The sequence below is a fragment of the Xyrauchen texanus genome, chromosome 35, assembly GCF_025860055.1.
Source record: "Xyrauchen texanus isolate HMW12.3.18 chromosome 35, RBS_HiC_50CHRs, whole genome shotgun sequence".
NCBI classification, from domain to species: Eukaryota; Metazoa; Chordata; class Actinopteri; order Cypriniformes; family Catostomidae; genus Xyrauchen; species Xyrauchen texanus.
Window position 1 is genome coordinate 25553834 of NC_068310.1, and position 23633 is coordinate 25577466.

General features: G+C 38.9%; 1 protein-coding gene across 2 annotated transcripts in view; it reads left to right on the forward strand.

Moving 5' to 3' along the window:
- The window catches only part of arhgef25a (Rho guanine nucleotide exchange factor (GEF) 25a), a 122373-nt gene that overhangs the window by 62652 nt on the left and 36088 nt on the right, over positions 1 to 23633 (forward strand). For both annotated transcript variants that reach the window (XM_052105664.1, XM_052105665.1), the window contains 2 exons: positions 12115 to 12425; positions 17255 to 17365. In XM_052105664.1, coding sequence (XP_051961624.1) covers positions 12115 to 12425; positions 17255 to 17365 — 422 coding nt within the window. The remainder of the gene's footprint in view (positions 1 to 12114; positions 12426 to 17254; positions 17366 to 23633) is intronic.

A 23633-nucleotide genomic window follows, 5' to 3' on the forward strand; every position in this document is an offset into this window, starting at 1 on the left:
ATAAAGCAGAATTTTGAAATCGGAAAGCCAGTGTAGAGACGCTAAAACAGATCCCTCATTCTTGACCCTGTTAAAATCCAAACTGCTGTGTTTTGAACCAGCTGTAGGTGGGATAATGCAGTTGGAGGGAGGCCAATGTACAGTGAGTTACAGTAGTATAACCTTGAATAAATTAGAGAGTGGATCACAATTTTCAGGTCTTTATTGGAAAGAACATTTTTTTTAACATTAGATCTCGTTAGAAAATTTGTGATAAATTTAAAATCACTCCAAGACTCCTTACATGATCTTGTACATTTGACGACTGAGGACCTAACTGGGAAATCAGGCCAGGTAAGGAGGTCATGGAGGAACTTAAAATCAGAATAATTGTAAACAATTTTTTGCCAGCCAATGTATAATATCTTTGAAGCAATTTAGGGTATTATCAAATTAACTCTTTTTGTCTAAGCTCACTTGGAAGCAAAACTGAGATTCATCACCATAGCAGTGATAAGATATGCTGTACTTATGGAAAATAGAGCTCTGAGGAAGCACATACAGGGAAAATAGTATGGGTCCTAAAATCGACTCTTGAGGGACACCACACTGTAACTGAGCCAACTTAGAAGAAAAAAATCCCTAAATGTACAGAGAACATCCTATCTTTTAAATAGGAGGCAAACCACTAGGGGACCATACCCTGGATGCCAACTAGACACTGAAGGCGACTGAGAAGATTATTATGGTACATAAGGTCAAACGTGGCACTAAGCTCTAACAAAACTAATACAACAGGTTAACCTGTATCCATGGAGAGACAAATATCATTAGTGATCTTTAGCAATGCAGATTGGGTGCTGTGCAAGGGTCTGAAGACAGACTGAACTTTATCTTAAATGTTACATGTATTTAGATAGGAGTAGAGTTGTGAATAAAAAAATCTCTTTTTTATATATTTTTTTAACTAAAAATGTAGAATTGCATGTTTAAAACTCCTTGGATCAACTCCATTTGCTAAGGAGCTGTTAATTATAACTGACACACTGGAACTGATTACAGTTATAAAAACATCTTTAAGAAGGCGCGGAGAAAGAATACCAAGCTTGTAACTTGAACACAATCTTAGAGACTACATCTGCTAACTGTGCTGACGTAACTGGTTGAAAGTGAGTCAGGGAGCTGGATGGGGAAGGTATATGTGGTTGATAAAATTGTAGGTACAATATCACCTTTTATCTGATCAATTTTGTGAGTAAAGGAGTTTAAAAATGTCTCATTGGTCTTGAGTGGTGTCCAGAAAAGCATTTCTAGTAGAGTTTAAAACAGAATCGATTGATAGTTTGTTAAACACACCTTTAAATTGTCAAAAGTGACCTGATGCTTGTCTCCTTTCCACTTGCACTCTGCTTTTCTACACTCTAGTCTGAGAGTGCGGGTGACATCATTTAGCCAAGGCTGTAAAACACCCTGGAAGTAAGAGGGTGAGTAAATGATAACAAAATTGTCATTTTTGGGTGAACTATTCCTTTAAGGATGCAGGGGAGGAAGTGTGGCATGATTGATATGTCATGGAATGGCATGACACTGAGAAATGATTGGTTATGGTGTGATTGTTACCATGGTGAGGGATGCAGGGAGTAAATTATGTGATTAGCCATGGGGGAGTACTGATGAATCCGATTAAAATCAAAGTATGTTCTACAACATACATTTTTCAGAAGCCTTCAATGTATGTGTACAGTTGTTTAAATTCGATGTGCATAGATGTATAGATCTCTTAGTGTGTTTATGCATGTTTGTTAGACGTGTACAAGTTGCAGGCTTGAAGTCTGACTCAGCACAGAAATTCTCACTTTAACAGACACTTAGAGTACATATGCAAACACATCCGTACACTATGGCTATGTTCAGAACAGTACTGTTTTTATTTAAATAGTATTTATAACTAGCATTATTTCACACTACATTGATGTAAAACAGAATGTAAAACAGTAGGTGTTATTCCACGCTAAACATTTAAAACTGTATTATGCTACATTGTTGCTTGTGAATGGCACCATGTTGTATGTGAATAGTGTCCAGTTATAGCAACTAATTTTTAGTAAACATGCCTTAATTTTGGTCTGTCCGATATATAGAGAAATAGAAGAAAGATGTAAAAATTGCATCCATATTCACTTCTAATTAATTTTTCATAATGTAAATGGAATGTCAAGTGGCAATGCATTGTAGATATAGTATTCTGTGTAATGTTTTAATCTGCTCATTTTGGCAAATATAGGACGTCACCTGGGTATTTCATGCATAGAGAAAATGTGCATACTTTGCACACTATACTGTACATACTACATACGGCAGAAATTGAACAAGTAATATGTTAGTGTGCTATTTCGAACAAATCTACACACATTGCATGAAAGCAGACTCTAGCAATCAGCAATTACATTCCATAATGTACAGATGACTGCAACTGCAACTGCATGCACACAGAATTTTTTCCCTTCAAACAAAACTATATAGGATTATTTTTGATGTCTTGTTTACAGTCTGTTTTTAACAGATATGACACAGCCATGTTAATCCCCCATATTAATATTAAGTCTCTTCCTGTATCCAAATTCGCTTTAAGCTTGTGTTTGTTCAAGACCTTTTCCCTTCCCTCCTATTTTGAGCCCCTGCTCTCCTCCATCCATTCATCTCTCCATCTTAGATCTACTTACATTCATCCCCTGCTCGCACTTTAATGTTGACTTTCTCACTGAGGGCCAAAGAAACAGCACACTGACCACTCTGAGCTGAAACACATGCTCTCCAGAAATTACAGGCTGGCCTGCCAGTGGGAGGCTGTGGGGAATTCTGTTTTCTTCCATCCAACTGTGTGAGAGAGAACCAACCTTAGATAACTATTCAGTTTCCGTGCAGGGTTGTTTTGCTCTTGTTTCTGTCTCACACATCTAATGTGTTGTGTAGGCATTTGTTTTGCTGGAGAGGTTTCCGGAGATGGAGACTGGCATTTCAGGGACCATCAGCTTTCTGCTGTATGCACAAAATAGAAACTTGCTTTTGTTTAACAGTAGGCCACGGAGTCTGAGAAATCCAATCACCCATTCAGTGAGACAAAACCTGGAAAAGAAACATATTGATCAGAGGTTTCACTTTTCATAGCTCAGGAGAGTTTTTAGTAATGTTTTAAGAAGTATCAACGTTGTCTGAGATGTCTTTTCTGTATCTCCTTTGGAAAAATAAAAATAAACACAAATGAGAGACAATAATAAAGAACTTTAAAATGAATGGAGATAGCAAAGCACAGATAATATGGACTTGAATGAATTAAATGGACTTTGGGGTCTTGGTATATCTGAGCAGAGATATTGTTGAGGTCTCACCTGAAATGCTAGAAGAGACACATGTAAGATCTCCAAGGGACTATCTACTCCGTTTGAACTGAATAATTACATCAGACAGATGCTCAACTCCCCAAGAATCACTATGGGAATCCCTACCAAAATATCACAGAATAATTAGATACACTGTATTGATTCAAATTTGTAATTTTTATATTTTAATGAGTCGAAAGATGTTAGGCTTAATAATATACACATTTTTAGAATTTAAATATTGGTCACCTTGGCTGAGATGTATAATGTATGGAAGACACTTAGGGTCGGTTCCAAAACCTAGTGAGCATTCTCTGGTGGCAGCATTTTAAGACATCATAGGTGCGCTTCCGACGTGAATGATGTTCCAAAAAATCGGTATCTTAATTATGCTGCATCTTAAGATATCTTGTTTTTGCCCAATTTTAAGGTAGTATCGGATGTATCCTTCCCCGGGTAGACAATCCCAGAATGCACTGTGATGAGCTTGGTGGATGCAGTAAAAGTAAATATCCTTATAATCCTTTTAGTACTGAAAAGTATCGATACGTTTAATATGACACAAAATCGACTATTTTACCCAAAATGTGTGTGTATCATACATATTAGCTCATTAGAGAATTGTGTAGAGGTGAGGGCATGGTCGAGCTTTCATCTGGGGAGAGAAGAAACGGTAAGGGTTTTCACCTGAGATTAATTGCTGGTATTTGCTGATTCTATGTTCACAGCAAAAGGTGGGGGAAATAAAATGGGGCCAGACCTCAGAGTGGGAGAGAGAGCCCAGATGACAAGTCATGTGTGTGTTGGCCGCTGTCATTCCCAGAGCGTTTGAGTGTATCTGTGAAGCTTTTGCATTATGCCTACTATTTGTTGGGACGAGCATTTACCCTCTGTTCGGACCATGCCCGCTCCAATGGCTCCACCGCATGAAGGATGCCAAAGCCCGGATCACCCATTGTTATCTGGAACTCCTGCCGTTTAAGTTTGAGGTGGTCTTTCACCCTCAAACTTAAACGGGGTTTTTTTTACTGACTGATATCACATGTTGTAACCTTTAGCCTTGTGGTTAGCGCATCTGCCTCTCACGCTGGAGACTGTGGTTTGAGTCCAGTTTGGAGCATGATTTTCTTGTTTATCAGGTGTTGTTTTCTCTAAGGATAACCAATAAGCATTAGCATAAAATGTATGTGTGACTTGTTTTGTGATATTAGTTTGTTGTAAATATACACTTTGAGGGTAGCAAAGATGTGCCAGAATCAGGCATGGAAACTGGTAACAATTAATAAGTCACTTTACGTTAGAGAAAGTTAAAAGTGAAACATTTCTTATCCCAATGATCCTAATGAAAGGATTTTGACAGATGAACATGGAGAATTATATACAATTCGATGCCATGGTGTGTCAATGAACTTAGACTAAAGTCATTCATGTATTGCTTTAACTTAGGATCTTATACATCATTTTGACTATTTATGTAAATAAATTTAAATTATTTATATTAAAAAAAAAATGTACTTCACTTTACTCACTATAATATAACTCTTTTGTGATGACTTTATTGTAATGTACATGAAAATTCAAGAATCATGATAGATCTTAGGGCAATCCCACTGATCTGCTCTTCCCAATACATTTTCTTCAATGGTATTGGACCACAATTTGAAATATGTAGCACTTGATGAATTAGTTGTTTGAAGCTGATTTGCAATAAGTTATGTGCTGTATCTGTTCTTTTGCATCACAGATGTTTCAGGGAGGAGAGAGGATGTTGAGGATAGTACTAGAGTGGAAGATTTAGGAACTGTAGAAACAGGCCCAGCAAGAGCAAAACTCAAAGAATACCCTCTCACCAGCTTTGAACTACAGAGAAGTGGTTGCTAGTGTGAAAATAAAATTGTCTGGGCTAAGCCCCGGATGTCCTTCAATGCTGGAAACGCCTCTGGTGCCAACTCGCTCACTGCAGACAATGAATGAGTGGCGCCTGGTAGTCCCTTCGCAAAGAGGCAGAAAGTCCATTTAATATTTTTTCTTTCTTTTTGGAAGATTTGCTACAGCTTTTTGATAGTAAAAATTACCTTTATAATCACAATATACTGTATACAGATACCGATTTAAAGGATATTGTATGAATTTATCTTATTACACACTCTCTCTGTTCCCTTTCTCTGTAGCCGTCTGGGGAATTAAGAGTTTAGAAACATCCTCTCTAATTTGTTGAGCATTGGCACTCCCACTCCACGCTCCAAGTCACAGCCATATTAAGAGGATCGTTCTCTCCACACATCACCAGCACTTAAGCAGAGCTTTGGAGCTTTCAAATCAATTCAGCCCCTCTGTATACCAGCAGTCAAAATGGAGCAGCACTTGCCTTCCTGTCACACAACCTCCACTCTTCCTGCAATTTCAGCCTCTCTGTATGAGGTGTGCATTACAGTTTTAACATAAATCAGAAATGCTTGGATTTGCATCCTGGACTTTGCATGCTTTGCACCATCGCATTAAGGTTACACCAACAAATAACCAGGTTTTTAATCGGCATGTGGGTTACAGTGATGGAATACACATTGTTTTATGTGGGTGTCACCGCTGATTTGTGGAGGATATGGTAAGCAGCAGTTGCTGGTTTCAAACAGCCCTTGGTTCCTGATAACATTCAGTTCCCTGCTCAAAAAACAAAACAGGGAAATGAATTGGATTTCACTTTTTCATAACTGCCATAACTTTTTCTAAATCTATCGGATTCATACTGCGTGGGGAAAAACCATTCCTCTTTCTTATGCCTCATGTGGAGACACAGGACGACAGTCAGACATGTTGTTCACACAGAGACCAGTCCCCCTCTGGGCATACAGCGAAATGGTATCAGGAAAGCAGCTTTTCCCTGCTGTTTAAACAGCAATAAGAGTTCTAATCCCTTCACTTTAGGTTTTGCAGAATTTAATTTGGGCTGAGGTCAGCACCATTATTTCACTGATTATTCCCCAATGAAAGTGGAAAGTTTGTGGTTTGATCTCAACAGGGTTATTTCTTTGTGTATCAGCACAAATTCTAGGTCAGTTCTGGTACACAAAACAGTAATTTATATAAATTAAGTGGGACCTTGCAATTAATCTCTAGCCAGGGACTTGATGTCTGTATTTTTTCCCCTTTCTTGTACAGGACAGACAAGATAGACCAGATAGTGCAGGGAAAATAGGCTCTGGACACGATTGTATTTGAACCTGCATTTCCATGACAACAAAATAAAAGTACTCATGAGTAGTGAGTATTGAGTACCGAGTTGCAAAACTTATGCCCCATTATAATTAACACTGTATGCCAACTTTTAAAATACATCTCTCCTCTTTGATAAACACTAAATTAATCTGATTTAAAAAAATAAAAGGGAGACATGATAACAGATTTGAAAAGGTTAAAAAGTTATTTTCAATACACTGATCACCATTTTAAATAGTAATGTATGAAACAACTACATTAAAATCAGTTTATGTGTAGGGTCTGAATTTCCCTTAATGCAGAGCATTATTTTTGTGCATACAATATGTTCAAACAATGCAAGGAATGCAAAAAATAATGCTAAATAAATAGGATCACTTGGCACGTCATGTCCTGCACAATAGAGGAGGTAGAGTAGGCATGGGACAAGTTGTTTGGTACAGGGGCTACATCACGCTTAAAAAGGAATAATTCACCCAAAAAATGACAATTTTCTCATCATTTACTCACCCTCATGCCATCCTGGATGTGTATGACTTTCTTTCTTCAGCAGAACACAAATTAAGATTTTTAGAAGAATATCTCAGCTCTTTTGGTCCATACAATGAAAGTGAATCGGTGCTAAAATATTGAAGCTCCACAAATCACATAAATCAGCATAAAAGTAGTCTAATCCATGTGCCTCCAGTGGTTTAATCCATGTCTTCAGAAGCGATATGTTAGATGTGGTTGAGAAACGGATACATTTTTAATGACTTTTTACTAATTCTCCTCCCTGCTCAGTCAATCTCCACTTGAACTTTCACTTTCTTCTTGTGTTTTTAGTGATTCACATTCTTCATGCATATCGCCATCTACTGGGCAGCGAGAAGAATTTATAGCACAAATATTTATCCGTTTCTCACCCACACCTGTCATATCAATTCTGAAGTCATGGATTAAACCACTGAAGTTGTATGTATTAATATTATGCTTCTTTTATATGCTTTTTGGAGCATCACAATTTTGGCACCCCTTCACGTATATTGAATGGACCTACAGAGCTGAAATATTCTTCTAAAAATCTTAATTTGTGTTCATTAAGAAAGAAAGTCATAGACAGATGGCATGAGGGTGAGTAAATGATAAGAGAATTTTCATTTTTGTGTGAATTATTTCTTTAAGTAGCACATGGGGGGCCACACTGTCCTCCTTTTGAGATACAATGTTCCACAATTATTTAGTTCTTGTATCTTTTAAGCCCAGATATACTTGTGTTCTCTTTCTAATGCATGATGCACAAATGTTCTGTTGAAGTTTTGCTCTGCAAATGTTGATACTTTTCTATTTTATAAAGGCTAAGCATAATTAAAAACTATTTTACTCTCTATTTTCCTGGTAATTTATTATACAAATTAACACACACTATACATCAGGGGTCAGTATTATTAAAAAACGAACAATATTTTCAAAAAAATATTATTATTAAAAATGTCTGTTTTATTCTATTACATTAAAACTTTTAAAGCTACTCAAGTTATTTGTCAAAAAGTAGTGAGTGGTTTTCTTGTTTCCTTGTTATTGTTGTTTGATTAATAGCCTTATATGACATAGCCTACTAGATAGTGCTCAATTCGGTTACATGTACACTTCAAGTCCGACATTTTGATGCAAATACACTTTTTGTCCCATTGTTTAAATTCACTTTAGGCATAAAAGACTGCATTTACATTAAATCCTCATCAAGATGGGCATTGTCGGAATTATGAAGTGTATTTGATAATTTAGGCGAAAACCGCATTAGCGCTCAAACATTAGCCAGCTGCAGCCACAGACGTCAGAAAATAAAAAGTAAATCTTTTATATTTCATCTAGATCAACCAACCAGTGGTGCTCTTGCAATCGCAAATGATGTAATGAACACCACTGTTCTAGATGTAAAACATAGGCCTGATTGAGGACATCTCTCTTTTTTCCGATAAACATCTAGATAATTTTATTGCCCAGCTCTATTGATAACATTGCATTAATCTCTCACAGCAGCCCAATAATCTCAGTGATAGATAGTTAAATTACAGGCTACGTTATAGCCACACAGAATCTTGTAAGCAGAAATATGAAATTTACCTTGAAAAGTTTCTTTAGAGGCAGGATTAATGCTGATATCTGACTTGAGCAAGTTAAACTCATTTTACAATTGTACAATTCTTGGGAAAAAGTAGTTAATTACAGTAACATGAGTATTTGTAATTAGTTACTTTACATCCCTGCATAGTATAAGTGGTCTTTGCCTGCATTAAATAAAGTTACAAAAGCAATATCTTCTTATAAACAGCCATAACATAAACTTGTAACATACAATGCATTACAAGACAAACTTATACAATGGAAGTTATTTATAAAATAAGTCTCCAAATAAGATGCACAAACAGTAACATTTATTGAATAGTCCAGTATAGATCCAGTTCGATTTTTTTTAATTATTATAATTGGGTGTGCTTACACCTAAGAAGATTAGCTATATGTGTTATTAACATAATTTATTTTCGAGACAGGGAGTGAAGCAATATTACACGAGTAAGATTGTTATTGTTATTGGAGAAACAAGGATGGATGGATGTGTGTGTGTGTGAGGGAGAGAGAGAGAGAGAGATAGAGATGGAGTGTGTGCGTCTGTTGCCACTCCCAAGCAGAGATGCTGTGGTGTTTTAGTAAGCTTTCTGAAGATAATGTCATTTTTGTCAAATGCATCCTATTTTCTCTGTGGAAAAATAGCCGTCCAAGCAGGGTATTCCTCCCTATTTTACGGTAGTCATTCACTATAGGAACTGCAATCTCCTCCACCATTTTGAACAGTTTGTACTTTGTCCTCTCCAATGTGGAAACTCCGGTAAGAGGTAAGGCCTTGAATTTGTGTAATTATTTAGTCTGTTGTGTCTCTGAGCTGTGAAGAGCCTTAATGCTGAAGTTGTTAGTTTAAAGCTGTTTTAGAAGTGTAGTAGTAATCCGAGAAATCAAGGAATGACGATGAATGACAATACTGACTGACTGGCGATGCACTTCACCTCAACTGACTCATTTACACACTGCTGACACCTGCTGGCTAAAATCACCAGCCACCTCCTTGCTAAAATCTGCAATGTCACATAAATAAATGTAAAGAGACACATCTAGCTTTTTACACTTCTGCACTGCTCTTACACTTTAGTTTAGAATGGTACGAACACAAGCGGAGTGATGCACACAGTGAAGCATCCGAGTGCTGATGTTCTGATACATCAGTAGCTTACTCATTGAACATCTCTCATCCAATCAGATTCAAGGACTGGAACTAACTGATACATATTTTCTGATATATTTTAACCTTGTAGTTAACAAGTGTTTTTCTTAATATCTCAACATTTACATTGAATGGGTGTTATTTTGTATTTTGTGCATGTGTAATGTAAATAATTTCCAGCATGAGTTGTAATGTCTTATAACCAATAAAAAATATCTTATGGACGTTTATAAGAAGACATTACTTTTGTCACTTTACTTAAAGCATACCCATTATATTACAAATATATATAAAACATAACATCTGCAGATAAAATTGAATGTTGCTGGTGTTATAATGCATTATAATCTAATGTATGAATAGGTAAGTAATGTAATGTATTATAACTGTGGTTACAATTATTTATGAAAAGTTATAACATACAGTATTATAAGGGGTATTATGAGACATTACTAATGGATTATAATGCCTTAACAATGCATTATAGATATGGGCTTCATAGAAAGTGTTACCAAAAGTTGTTTTACCATCTAAAATGGTTGCAATTTTTTTGGGGTTACTCACTTGACAATGAATGGTGGATACGTAAAAGGTTTAGTAATTTATGTGAACAATATATTAAATAAGTAAGTTACTTTACTTATGAATACCATTGTTTACTGTTGAATGCACAGTGTTATACCATTGTTGAGTTCTATTGTTTAGAGACCCAACAACTGGTCCCATTTATTAGACCCCATATTAAAGAATATTGGTAAAAATATTGGTCAAACAGTTTATCGTCTTGCTTTTACAAGACAAGTAATATAGACTGGAGGGAAAGAGGGATAAATTGGATCGGGACATTATGCAGGCCAGATTCAAGCCTGTGTCCTTATGAACACGTTTTACCAATTGTATCCCAGCCATTACATTCTTTTCTCTGTTTGCCCATTATTAAAATACCAAGGCATGGTATACAGTGGGTACTACACAGCTTTGACATCTGGGCAGTGGGCAAAGCACTGCATGCCTCTGGGCAGACATTATGTGTGCGTGTTTGTGCCATGCTGTCAGGCTGTGTTGGGCTGAATCAGGGGGTCAAAAAGGGGCTGGATTAGACAGGCTGAAGACTGTCCTTGCTGCTGCTGATAACCTCAGCCACTGTTCTTAGTAAGGAAGAAAGTCAGGGGAGGGGAGGAGGCAAAATGTGGAGAAAGAAAAATAATTATTTGGTGACCCCTTTCCCAGGGTCCCTGTGACACCAGCAAGGCAGTCTCAGACCGAGCCTCAAGTTTGGGGCGGGGACTTTATTTATGTCCCCAGGGTCACATGGCAGCTTGGCTAACCAGTGCAGCTAAGTCTACACTGAACCAGTTTGATGGGCCCTCGTGTGATTAACATTAACTGGAATGCAGGGGACCTGTGTACACATGTAATTTACAAACACACAGATGCTTACAGTGTCTCTGCAAAATCTAGAGAAGTGGTTCTCAAACTGTGGTCCATGGATCATTCGTGATCCCTGAAGGATTCCAAATGGTCAAATTGATTGGCTGATTAAAAAAAATAGACCTAACTAAATACAATTATTTAAATGGTTAAATAGCACTAAAATTACATTAACTGATTAACTGAAATTAACAGTATTTTTCATTGTTAAATCACATAGGTATTTAATGTTAACAAATACAACTGATGATTTTAACATTTTAAAATTAATATTGAAACTTTATAATAAAGTTTGTTCCTCATTAACATTAATTGCCTAAATTACCAATACATTTAGAGCACTGATTGCTCTTGGTTAATGTACATTTTTGTAAAACATTTTTATCATTAAAAGTTGTATATTTTAACGTTAGTTCATGGATTATCAACCAATATTAACTAACAATTAACAATTGTACTTTCATTTCATTGTAAATTAACATAGACCAAGGTTAAAGGAATAGTTCACCCAAAAGTGAAAATTGTCTCATCATTTACTCACCCTCATGCCATCCCAGATGTGTATGACTTTCTTTCTTCTGCTGAACACAAATTAAAAATTTTCAGAAGAAAAGCTCTGTTGTTCCCCACAATACAAGTGCCCCCTGTACTGCCCATGTTTACTGTAGAAGATTTTGTTTGTGGATCTATGTACATGTGTGTATTTGTGCAGTGTGTGTTTATATATGAGACAGCTTTATTTAGTTTTCCTACTTGACTGTAATCTCAGATGGTTATTGTTAAATGAATCCCTCTTTCCTCTCTTTCTCTCCCCTTCCATCTTTTCCTTTCCTCTCTCTATCTGTGCAGACTCATACTCAGCCGCTGGCAGTGAGGGCAGTATCTCCACCTCGGTGGCCTCTCTGCCTCCCCAGGCATCGGGTAGTTCGGCCCCAAACTCCCCCGGCTCCCGTCGCTCTGTCAGCACCCTGAAGAAGTGGCTGACCAATCCGGTGCGTAAACTGAGCACCGGGGCATCTGGAGTGACCAAGGGGGAGCGGCAGGTCTGCAGACTGGAGGGCAAAACCCCACAGCAACCCACCATGAGCAGCCAAGACCTGGGCAACCCACAAACAACAGATGAGCAATTCACCATCCTGCCAGTAATAGATAAAGAGCTGGTGAGGAAAAGGTTTTTATGTGGATTTGCTTTAAAAATCCACATAATGTGTTATCATAGTATTCAAATGTTTCTGGGAGACTACATTGATGGTAATGCCAATAATGGTATTCTCTGAAGTACAGTAGGGTTATTTCAACTTTGTTGAAGTCAATTGGTCAAAAACTGATCAAAGAATTTTGAGCTTGGGACCTCTGGTTGAGTTGACATTGAGTGAACCAGTAGCACTACAATACCATTTAAATGTGCACTCAGTAATATTTTCCTAATTTAAAAAGTTGTACTACTTAAGAAATGAGTTGTAATTTCGGAACATGTGAAGAGCACTCACATGAGATGAAGACTCCAGTCTTATAAGTAACCTTATAAAAGCTGTTTTATTCTACATGCATAGGGTACCCTCATGGGGGCTGCCATGTTAAGATCACATGACCAGCCAAATACTGCTCTCTTAATCTTAGTAACTGCCATGTTATTGGACACTTTCAGTCATGGATTAAATTAATCACGGCTGACTGTCTATATATTTCTACAGTAACATTGGTAACTGCAAACGTTTGCATTTGAATGATGCTGCATCCATGTCCTAGGTTTTAGTGTAGGTCTGAGACGGCTTGAATAAAAAATACGGAGTTCACCTTTTAACACCATTGTATATGAATATGGTAATCAAGCAAACCTTGGTATATCAAAGTACCATGGTATTGCAATTTGATATCATCACTGAAGCATACAAAAACAATTGAAAATGTCTCTTGAATACTACTATTTCTTAAAAGATTTTTATTAAATATATAGTCTTGACTCTAAAACCTGATTGCATGTGTCACCTTCAAACTCTATATTAATGTGCCAAGTTGCCACGTTGCTTGGCTACCATAAACAGCCCACAGTTAGGCTAATATACTATATTACTTGTAGGAACAATTGTTTACTGCAATTTTTATTATTAATACACTTATTTATTGTTCACTGAGTGTCATGTTGCCGGCAATTTATTGAAGAAATAAGCCACTCAAGGCTGCACATCCCTCCTAATATAGGCAAGACACACTTGTCTTTGTACTCCTCACCTGGTTCCCCACACATGCTTGACACCATCTGAACCAAATAAGTTTATCTTGGTCTCATCAGACGACAGGACATGGTTCCTGTAATGCATGTCCTTAGTCTGCTTGTCTTCAGCAATCTGTTTTGCAGGCTTTCTTTTGCATCATCTTTAGAAGAGGCTTCCTTCTGGGAAGACAGCCATGCAGACCAATTTGATGCAGTGTGCGGCGTATGGTCTGAGCACTGACAGGCTGACCCCCCACCCCTTCAACCTCTGCAGCAATGCTGGCAGCACTCATACGTCTATTTCCCAAAGACAACCTCTGGATATGACGCTGAGCACGTGCACTCAACTTCTTTGGTCGACCATGGCGAGGCATGTTCTGAGTGGAACCTGTCCTGTTAAACCACTGTATGGTCTTGGCTGTATCTTCTTATAGCCTAGGCCATCTTTATGTAGAGCAACAATTCTTTTTTTCAGATCCTCAGAGAGGTCTTTGCCATGAGGTGCCATGTTGAACTTCCAGTGACCAGTATGAGGGAGTGTGAGAGCGATGACACCAAATTTAACACACCTGCTCCCCATTCACACCTGAGACCTTGCAACACTAACGAGTCACATGACACCGGGGAGGGAAAATGGCTAATTGGGCCCAATTTGGAAAGTTTCACTTAGGGGTGTACTCACTTTTGTTGCCAGCGGTTTAGACATTAATGGCTGTGTTGAGTTATTTTGAGGGGACAGCAACTGTACACTGTTATACAAGCTGTACATTCACTACTTTCATAGCAAAGTGTAATTTCTTCAGTGTTGTCACATGAAAAGATATAATCAAATATTTACAAAAATGTGAGGGGTGTACTTATTTTTATATATATATATGTATATATATATATATATATATATATATATATATATATATATATACTATATTAAGGATCATGCACTTAACATCAGTTTGTGTCTGTATATGATTAGAATGTAGGAATAATACTGTTACTGTGATACTGTTATTTTTCACAAACTACATATCAACAAACTTTCATTGCCTGTGAATTCTCTCACAGACAACATCAGGTTTCACCACAGTACAGGTCTCTCATGTCTTCACTCACTCTGGTTTCACAAGACAGTGTGAATTGCACCACACTGTGCAGCCAACTGCTCACTCGAGCTCTGTGCTTTGCCTTTGTCCAAATGAACTGCGTGCTGACTGCCCGTCCCGACCTTTAATCGCTATGACCCTCTAACACACCTGCTCGTCACAGTCACACAGAGAGAGAAATTATGGGTCTGCTTTATTTTGACCTGAGTATTGATGTTAATGAATAAAAAGGACTACTGGAGTGTGAAGGACTCCACAAACAGAAAGGAAGGAGAACACAGGGAAGCGGGTTTTTCCAGACTCAGATAAGGCTTTAATCGGCCACTTCAGTGCTTTACATCTTCACAAACTCAACAGTCTCAGAGGCACGTAGGCACTCAAACTCATTAGCTCCATGAACATAAACACATTAGCTTCACAAACATAAACACATCAGCTTCCATGAGTACCGTAGACTCCCTTGTGCCAGACTCTCTTTGCCTCTCTGCTAGTGGCGTGGCCATTTATATGCCGCTCTCCCTATGCTCACTGGAATTAGAGACAAGTATAAGTCATAATCTAGCTCAGGTGTAAGTGCCCTTACTGCTTTCTTTCTCTCTGGATGGACGCTTGACTACGACCCCACTGCAACATATCCCAACTCAGGGACCATCCAGCCTGTCTACCCCCCACCTTTTTGCAGAATCTCACAGCTACCAGTCTGACTCTCCACAGGGATCTACAGCACTAGGACAAACACAGGTCAGGCCCAGCAGGTAGTTGCTGGGGTGGGCCTTAGTTACTTGATGGCCAGACAATCCTTTTCCACGGTACTGTACTTTGTTTTCCTCAAGGAGAGCTTGCAGCTGATGCACAGCACCGGGCGCTCCTCCCCCTCCACCACCTGCGATAGTACGGCCCCTAGCCCTCTGTATGAAGCAACCGTCTGCAATAGGAAAGGGAGAGAGAAATTAGGTACATGTAAAAGCGCACGCAAAGTGTGGCTATAATCTGCTTAAACGCCTGTTGGCACTGCTCCATCCACTGGACCGGGTCTGGAGCCCCCTTTTTAGTGAGATCAGTTAGCGGGCTGGTGATATCCGAATAAGGCACAAACCTCTTGTAATAGCCAGCCAGCCCCAGGAACTGTCCCAGCCCCTTTTTGGTCTTGGGTCCCAGGCAGGTCACAATCGCCGCAGTCTTGTCAATTTGGGGACCTAGCTGGCCGTGGCCCAAGTGGAACTGTAGATACCGTACCTCCACCCGCCCAACTGCGCACTTCTTGGGGTTTGCTGTGAGCCCCACCTGTTGCAGCGTCCTCAGAACTGCATATGTCACTGCCAATCATTACTATAAATGATGATGTCATCTAAATAGGCAGCATTGTAAGCCGAATGCGGTCTGAGGATTCGGTTTATGAGGCGCTGAAACGTGGCCAGAGCCAATAACCCTTTGTCAAATAAAATGTTGAATAAAATCACACAGTGCCTAACCGATCAAGCAACTCATCAAGACACAGCATTGAGTTTTCTATAATCCACACAGAACCCTACAGACCGTCACTCTTAGGAACTAGAGCAACCGCGCTAGAACAATCACTGTGGGATTCCTCTATTACCCTCATATTGACCATTGCATCCAATTCTTCCCGAACTATTTTCCTTTTGTGCTCAGGCAAACGGTAGGGATGGCTACATACCACCACTCCTGGCTCAGTCTCGATGTGGTGCTGGATGAGGTTCATACGACCCGATAGATGGGAGAACACGTCTGCAAATTCCTGTTGCAATTTGACAAGCTCTGCCACTTTATACGGTGAGAGTTGGTCTCCGCAAGTGACCGGGGGTGATATGATTAGGTTTTGTATTCACTTCCGGCCCAAGCTCCACACTTACCTGAACACCATAGCCAACGTCACAGGGACCCCCTCCCTCTACAATTTCAGGAGGTTAAGGTGATATATTTAATGTGCGCCCCCTCTATCGGTTTGCTTTACCTCATAATCAAGATCCCCACTTGTTGTGTGACATCAAAGGGTCCTTGCCAATTGGCAAGTAATTTGGAGCTTGATGTGGGGAGTAATACGAGTACCTTATCTCCCGGTGCAAATTCCCACAGGCGAATTCCCCTGTGTGGCAGCGGGGGTGTGGTCAAGCGCCCGTCCGGAGAAAGAGAACGTGGTAAGTGCGCTTACACTTGAGCTAAATTATGCCTAACACCAGTTTCTAATTCCAGTGAGCATGGGGAGAGTGGCATAAAAGCAGCCACACAACGAGCAGTCCGGTGAGAGAGAGAGAGAGAGAGAGAGAGAGAGAGAGAGAGAGAGAGAGAGAGAGAGAGAGAGAGAGAGAGATTTACGCACAGCTGTCCCACACCTTTGTGTGTTTGTCTTTTTGGTTAAGTTCTTCATTTAAATATTATTTATATTCTCAAGCCAGTTCTCGCCTCCTCCTTTCCATGAAGCCCATTAATCCAGAGCTGGCGGTACTGCTCTGGACTGTGGCCAACCCGCTGCAGAATGGACTTCTTCAGTTCCTCATAAGCCAGGAGGTTAGCTGCCGGCAGTTGTTGAGCAATAAGCATCCGTCTGTTTCTCCAGATGGATGCTCGACCATGCCCCCGCTGCCACAGACAGTGAGTGAGCTATGAGGAATACGGTTCTTGTCTGTTTTGATGTTGTATTTTGTGTTTACAGGAGTGGAGAGATGGTTTTTCTGCTCCAGGCAACTGTGATCCAGGTATCTTGCAGTCTCACAGCTACCAGTCTGACTCTCCACAGGGATCTACAGCACTAGGACAAACACAGGTCAGTCAAGCAAATCAGAGTCTCACAGTCCACACTATCAGGATTTCTTCTCCAGCAACACAAGGCACATTGCAGCTTATTCTATCCATGAACTGTCCAATTCAACAGAAAGGGGCCATCTGACTGATATGTAAAGTGACCAACCACTGTAACTTTTTAAAAAAAGGACAGTTAGGTGAATCTGAAACCTGGAGCAAGGCAGAACATACTGAAGTGATCAATATCTAATTGACTTGCTATTAAGAGTCTCAAACAAAACTCTTGAATATCTTTCAAATACTGTATATCCCTCACAAACTTTGGCACATCCAGCAACTAGTTCTTCCTCAGAAGCATTCATTGTAGCAGCCATAGAAATTATAAACACAACATTGAGTGCATTTAAATGCACTTTCTTACATGATTATACTTAATGAGCCAACAAAGCATGTCTTCATGTAAACTCATTAAACGGCTTTCCTTTATTGGTGTAAGGTCATAAATGGCATAAGAATAAACCAATCAACATGGTAGATTTTTGCCCATTATGCCATTTTTATGTCAATTGTGAACAACTTAACAGCTGTCATGTAAACGCAAATTTCTTGCTTTGGCGGATTTTTTAAAAAAAAGCAGATTTTTGGGAGTAATCAGTGTATTGGTGTGCATGTAAAGGGGCCCATTGTTTCTCGGTGGACTGATAAAAACCTATGCACCCTGACTCCCAGAAATTGTGCTGACCCAGCCAGATTGGAGCTTGACGTTTTGGGAAAACGTTTGCCATTTTTGGGTGCGCTATGTATCAGACAGGCCGTGGGCATGCCATTTGATGCTGAGACTACAATACAGAGTAACAGAGACTAAGTGAAGATTTTAAGCAGTTTAAGGGCTTTCTGTCAGTTTGCACAGGGAAGTTGATGTGGTTGTATCCATGCTGTGTGAGAGAGAAGCCAGATGGTGAAGAGGGTGATGGGTCATTAGTTGCCAGGCTCTGTTCCACATTGATCATACACACTCCTAGCTACATGCTTACGACTGTTTTGCCTTGTGAAAATACTTCTATTTTGCATTCTTTTTAAATTTAATACAAACTTTTTCATTACAAGTGATATTATCAGCATAACAATTTGAGTAAACATTTTAATTGAAAAATTTACATGAATTCCAGAATTTCTTACTACTTGGTATGTTCCCCTTTGCTTTAATGACAGAATGCGCTCAAGCTAACATGGATTCCACACGTTTGGGCAAAACCTGTTTATCCTTGTTATCCAGCATGATTTGAAAATGTTTCAAACAGCAAGGAAAGCAAGGAAAATCTGACCTTTAATACAAAGGAGAATTTGCATGCATTTTATTAGCGACCTAGGAGTGCAGAACCTTAAATATTTATTCTTCAATGTATTTAATACATTTTCATTCTATATACATATACATACATTATATATATATATATATATATATATATATATATATATATATATATATATATATATATAGATTTATAGTTAGACACTGTATCATTCAGTCTAGCAGCAGACATCCGAGTTATCATCCATTTCATAAAAAAACAGAGGTGCAACTTTAAAGCAAAACAACAAAGAAATGAGTTTGAGATTTCAAGCACTGTGATTAAAATTAGAGATACATTTATTTTAGAGGAAACATTTAGTGCAGAAACATTACATGAGCACAAAGAACATTAGGTCTAGATATGCAAGTGATCCAAATCACAGTGTCGGCCTATGCAGGGACATTTGATACAGTATTTACAAGTTTAAATTGTGTAATTTCTGTGCAACTAGTGTCATCAAATGGAATTGCAAAAATAATTACTGTTTTCAAACAGGTTTCCCAATCGATTCCCCTATCTGCCATTAGTCAGACAAACAGATAGTCCTGTCCCCAACTCATGCCATTAGTTGAGCCGGATCTGGTCTGGGTACTCGACAGAGCTCCAATTTTTGCACTTTTCAGGAGGAAATTTACATACAAATGGCATACTTATACTCTTGTTGCTGGGATAGCAAAAGTATTTTAACATAAAAAATAACACACTTCAGCTTTTAGTTCATAGAGGAAATGTGTTTAATAAAGAATGGAGAGGAGCAATTGAGGTCAGAATTAACCCTGCTTTACTTCTAGAATACTCCCGGTAGACTTTTTGCACTTATCTGTATGGACACTAAGGTTGCAAAACTTGAGTAGTCCTTAGAAATAAAGACCATTTAATCTAGATAATGTTCTGACCACAAAAGCCTTCTGCCTGTCATTTATTCCATTATTCATCCTGACAGCAAGAAGTCTGTGCCCCAGCATGATCGGTGTGTGTCTCCATCTCATTCCTCAAAATATTTGGAGAGTTTTGTGGTCTACCAACATCTGACAATTGAACAAGACAGAAAACCTGTGCATTTAAAATACATTAAATTAGTATCTTAAATATTTTTTGTTTCTCAGATAAATTTTACTTGATTTATGAATGTTAATGAAAGATTCCAGATATTTGTTAGAGAAAACAAAAGATATACACTCAGTGACCCGTTTAATATGGTACACCAGTTCACACTTAGTCATACGATTATCTAATCAGCTAATTGTGTGGCAGCAGAGGGGTGCATACCATCATGCAGATATGGGTCAGAAGCTTCAGGTAATGTTCACATCAACCGTCAGAATGGGGAAAAAAAATTGATCTCAGTTATTTCGACTGTGATACTGATTTTTGGTGTCAGACGGGCTGGTTCTTTAACTGTCAGAAAATGGGAGTGAGACAAAGAGATCCAAAAGCAGAAGAACAGTTTAAAGGATTTATTTACAGTTCAAAAATAATAACTTCAGCAGAGTTATGAGGAATCATCCGTTGAAGATTTGTGAGCACAGAGAACATGCACGACAAACTGGAAGGCAACCACACACCCGACACACGGGCAGATACACAAGACAGGACCAACTATGCAGAGAAAGTGAGGTAAGTTACTTCACAGAAAACAGCTTTCTATAATAATAACACACTATACACTACAACATACTACATTCATTCAACACTAAACTACATTCAACAATCCAGTAAAGGACACTACACACAAGGGGATCTAAATAAGCAGGAACAAACAAGGGACAGATGCCGCTCGCCAGCTGAAAGTTGGCATTATCAGCGTTCCCATGGAATCAATCAGGGTTCCCATAGAAATGCTGATTCCACGTGCCAGTGGCACCTGAAACACATGAGGAAGAAACGTCAACACAATTAGAACAAAACAAATAGAACATGGAGCATGACTTTCCGGATCCCAATACAAACCGAAACCAAACCATACAGGAAGTCAGGATCCAGACACCATGCTCCGGACATGAAAAAAGAAACACTGATGAGTGCACAGAGGTAACTAACAATCGGACGTGTGCGCTCACACAAAGAACGTACACGAAACACAAGACATGGGATGATGATGTCATGGTTCTGTCAGACAAAACCTCAACCTGACAAAGTGACAGGGCCCTGACATTACCGAAGAGCACGGCGGTGACTCACACCCGGACCCGTGCACTCACAAAGACAGGACACGAAACACAAACCAGAACATGCGGTGATGATGTCACAGTCCCACCAGACAAAAACCCATGACAGTAACTGCTGATCTCCTGAGATTTTCATAAACAACATTCTCTAGAATTTACTCAGAATGGTGCCAAAAACAAAAAAACATCCAGTGAGCAGCAGTTCTGCAGATGGAAATGCCTTGTTGATGAGAGGTCAATGGAGAGTGGCCAGACTGGTTTGAGCTGACAGAAAGGCAACGGTAGTTCAGACAACCCCTCTGTTCAATTGTAGTGAGCAGAATAGCATCTCACAACATGTTGGACCTTGAGACGGATGGGCTACAACAGCAGATGACCATGTCGGGTTCCACTTCTGTCAATCAAGAACAGAAAGCTGAGGCTGCAGTGGGCCTACCAACTGTGTACCAAAGCAGAAATCTAGATTCATCAGACCAGGCTATGTTTTTCCAGTCTTTAACTGTCCAGTTTTGGTGAGCCTATTCCCACTGTAAGCCTGTAGACTCAACTTTCCGAAAATACTAGAGACTGTTGTGCATGAATATCCCAGGAGATCAGCAGTTACAGAAATACTAAAACCAGCCTGTCTGGCACCAAAATTCATGTCATGGTTGAAATCACATTTTTTACCCATTCTGATGGTTGATGTGAACATTAACTGAAGCTTCTGGGTCGTATCTGCATGATTTTATGTACTACACTGCTGCCACATGACTGGCTGATAAGATAACCGCACGAAGAAGTATGTGTACAGGCGTACCTAGTGAAGTGGTCACTGAGTGTATATTGCAATGTATACTGGGCTCAATTACTTAATGGTTGGCTTCATGTTCTTATTTCAGTGTTATGCATTACTCTGCAACTTCCGGTCTCTATTCATGGAGATTGAGCTGTACATTGTGGACATGCCTCTGTCTCTGATTCAGCACACTGACACTTCTCTTTGTACCTGACACAGAGAGATTTGCTGTGGGGATCCAATGAGAGTTTGTTATTCATTGGCTAATGGAAAATTCCTAAATGAATATGCAAGAACTCCTCTGATCCGGAGGATCTCTTGGCCGGGAGATTGAAGCACATGTTTATCAAACTGGCTGTTTGGTTTTATTACGCTCACAAATGGAGGTTTGACACAGCAGTTTGAGAAACAAACCACTGATGATATAACCATAGAGTTATAGAGTTATATTTTTTCCTGTAGAAAAAAAGCAACCAGCATGATCAAAGCTCTTTATTAAAGGTCTAAGCAAAAACATTGTGTTTCTGGGTAAAAACAAGCCATGCAGATAAAAAAAAGAAGTGAAAGTGAAAGAGAGAGGGAGCTCTTCTGCAGATTTGTGCCAAAGCACATCTGGAAATGATCTGAGCAGACCTGCGAGCCAAGCAGGATTGCTCACACTGCTCTAAAACACACAAACACTGCCCTGCACCAAAACACAACACAACAGAGTAATTTAACACTCAGACAGGCATGGCGGCACGCATCGCCAATGTGTGAAGTACAACCAGGGTCCAAAATTAACTTTTGGCAACAACGGTCGATGGCGGGTGAAATGAGAAAATTGACCGAACATAAATAGTTCATACTGACCATGTAAATGTATTGTGCATTGTATTTATTACAAATATGTTTGTCCCTATGACAATGGAATTATTTACTTTTTTCATTGAATATTTCTGACAAACAATGCAGCATAGTGAACTATATCAAATTAATCTTTGTCTCTGTCAAATTTTACCTGCCGCAACAGCATCGAGATACATTTTGTTTAGTATGTTTTCATTTGGGGGTCTTAATGTGAGAAATAATTGACATTCTGTATTAGTTACCACGTGGAACTTTGGAAGGACAAAAAAAAAATCCAAGAAATATATTTAAGCAATATCACACGAGCAAGAGAACGATATGGCCCTACATCAGCACTGCTGTGATTTGGCCGCAGGCAATTACAGCAGTGCTGATGTAGGGCCATAGAGCACAATTGCGAGTGTGATATTACTTATATACAACAGTTCAATGAACAAGTAAATTTTAAAAAAATTAGGACAAACTGATTTTAGGGGGCTTAATGATAATGAAAATAGTCACAATGCAGAGAAACTCTAAATGGTCTTAAATAGGCCTCATTTTCATTTAAATTAAAGGTAAATATAATGTCTTCTATCTACTTTTGTCTTTTGATTTTGGGGTGATATATGACCTGGAAATATTCTTGTCAGGTTTTGTAAGTGTGTTTATGAGAGAAGTAGAGATTGTGGGTCCTGTAGACATGGCAATGATGCTCCAAAAGTGACGTTAGTAAGCAGCTAAACAGCTTTGACTAAAGGGCAGATCTTATCTGGCCTTTAATGCATTTAAGAGGTAGGGATATGCTATAAATGGCAGTAATTGATTTTTTGTTAATTTGTAGAGTTGTATAAAATACTGAGGAAAAAAAAAAAAACGAGAATTTCTAATGAAGCTCACATACATAGGCTCACTGCAAGATTTTAGGCAAAAACAAGTGGAAGTTTCTCTTTGCAGATTATTAATTGTGGCCTCTGCCCTTACCGATTCCTCTCTCATTTATTACCTTTTCAAAGTGACCACTGTTTTTGTCCATAGCACTGATTCTTCCTATTGTATGTCACACAGAGCAGTCAGTTAATGCAACCTGGTCTCATAGAATCACATTAATATTTTTTCATGGCTCATTGCAGCATTTTCTTGGAAGAATGAACACTAGAG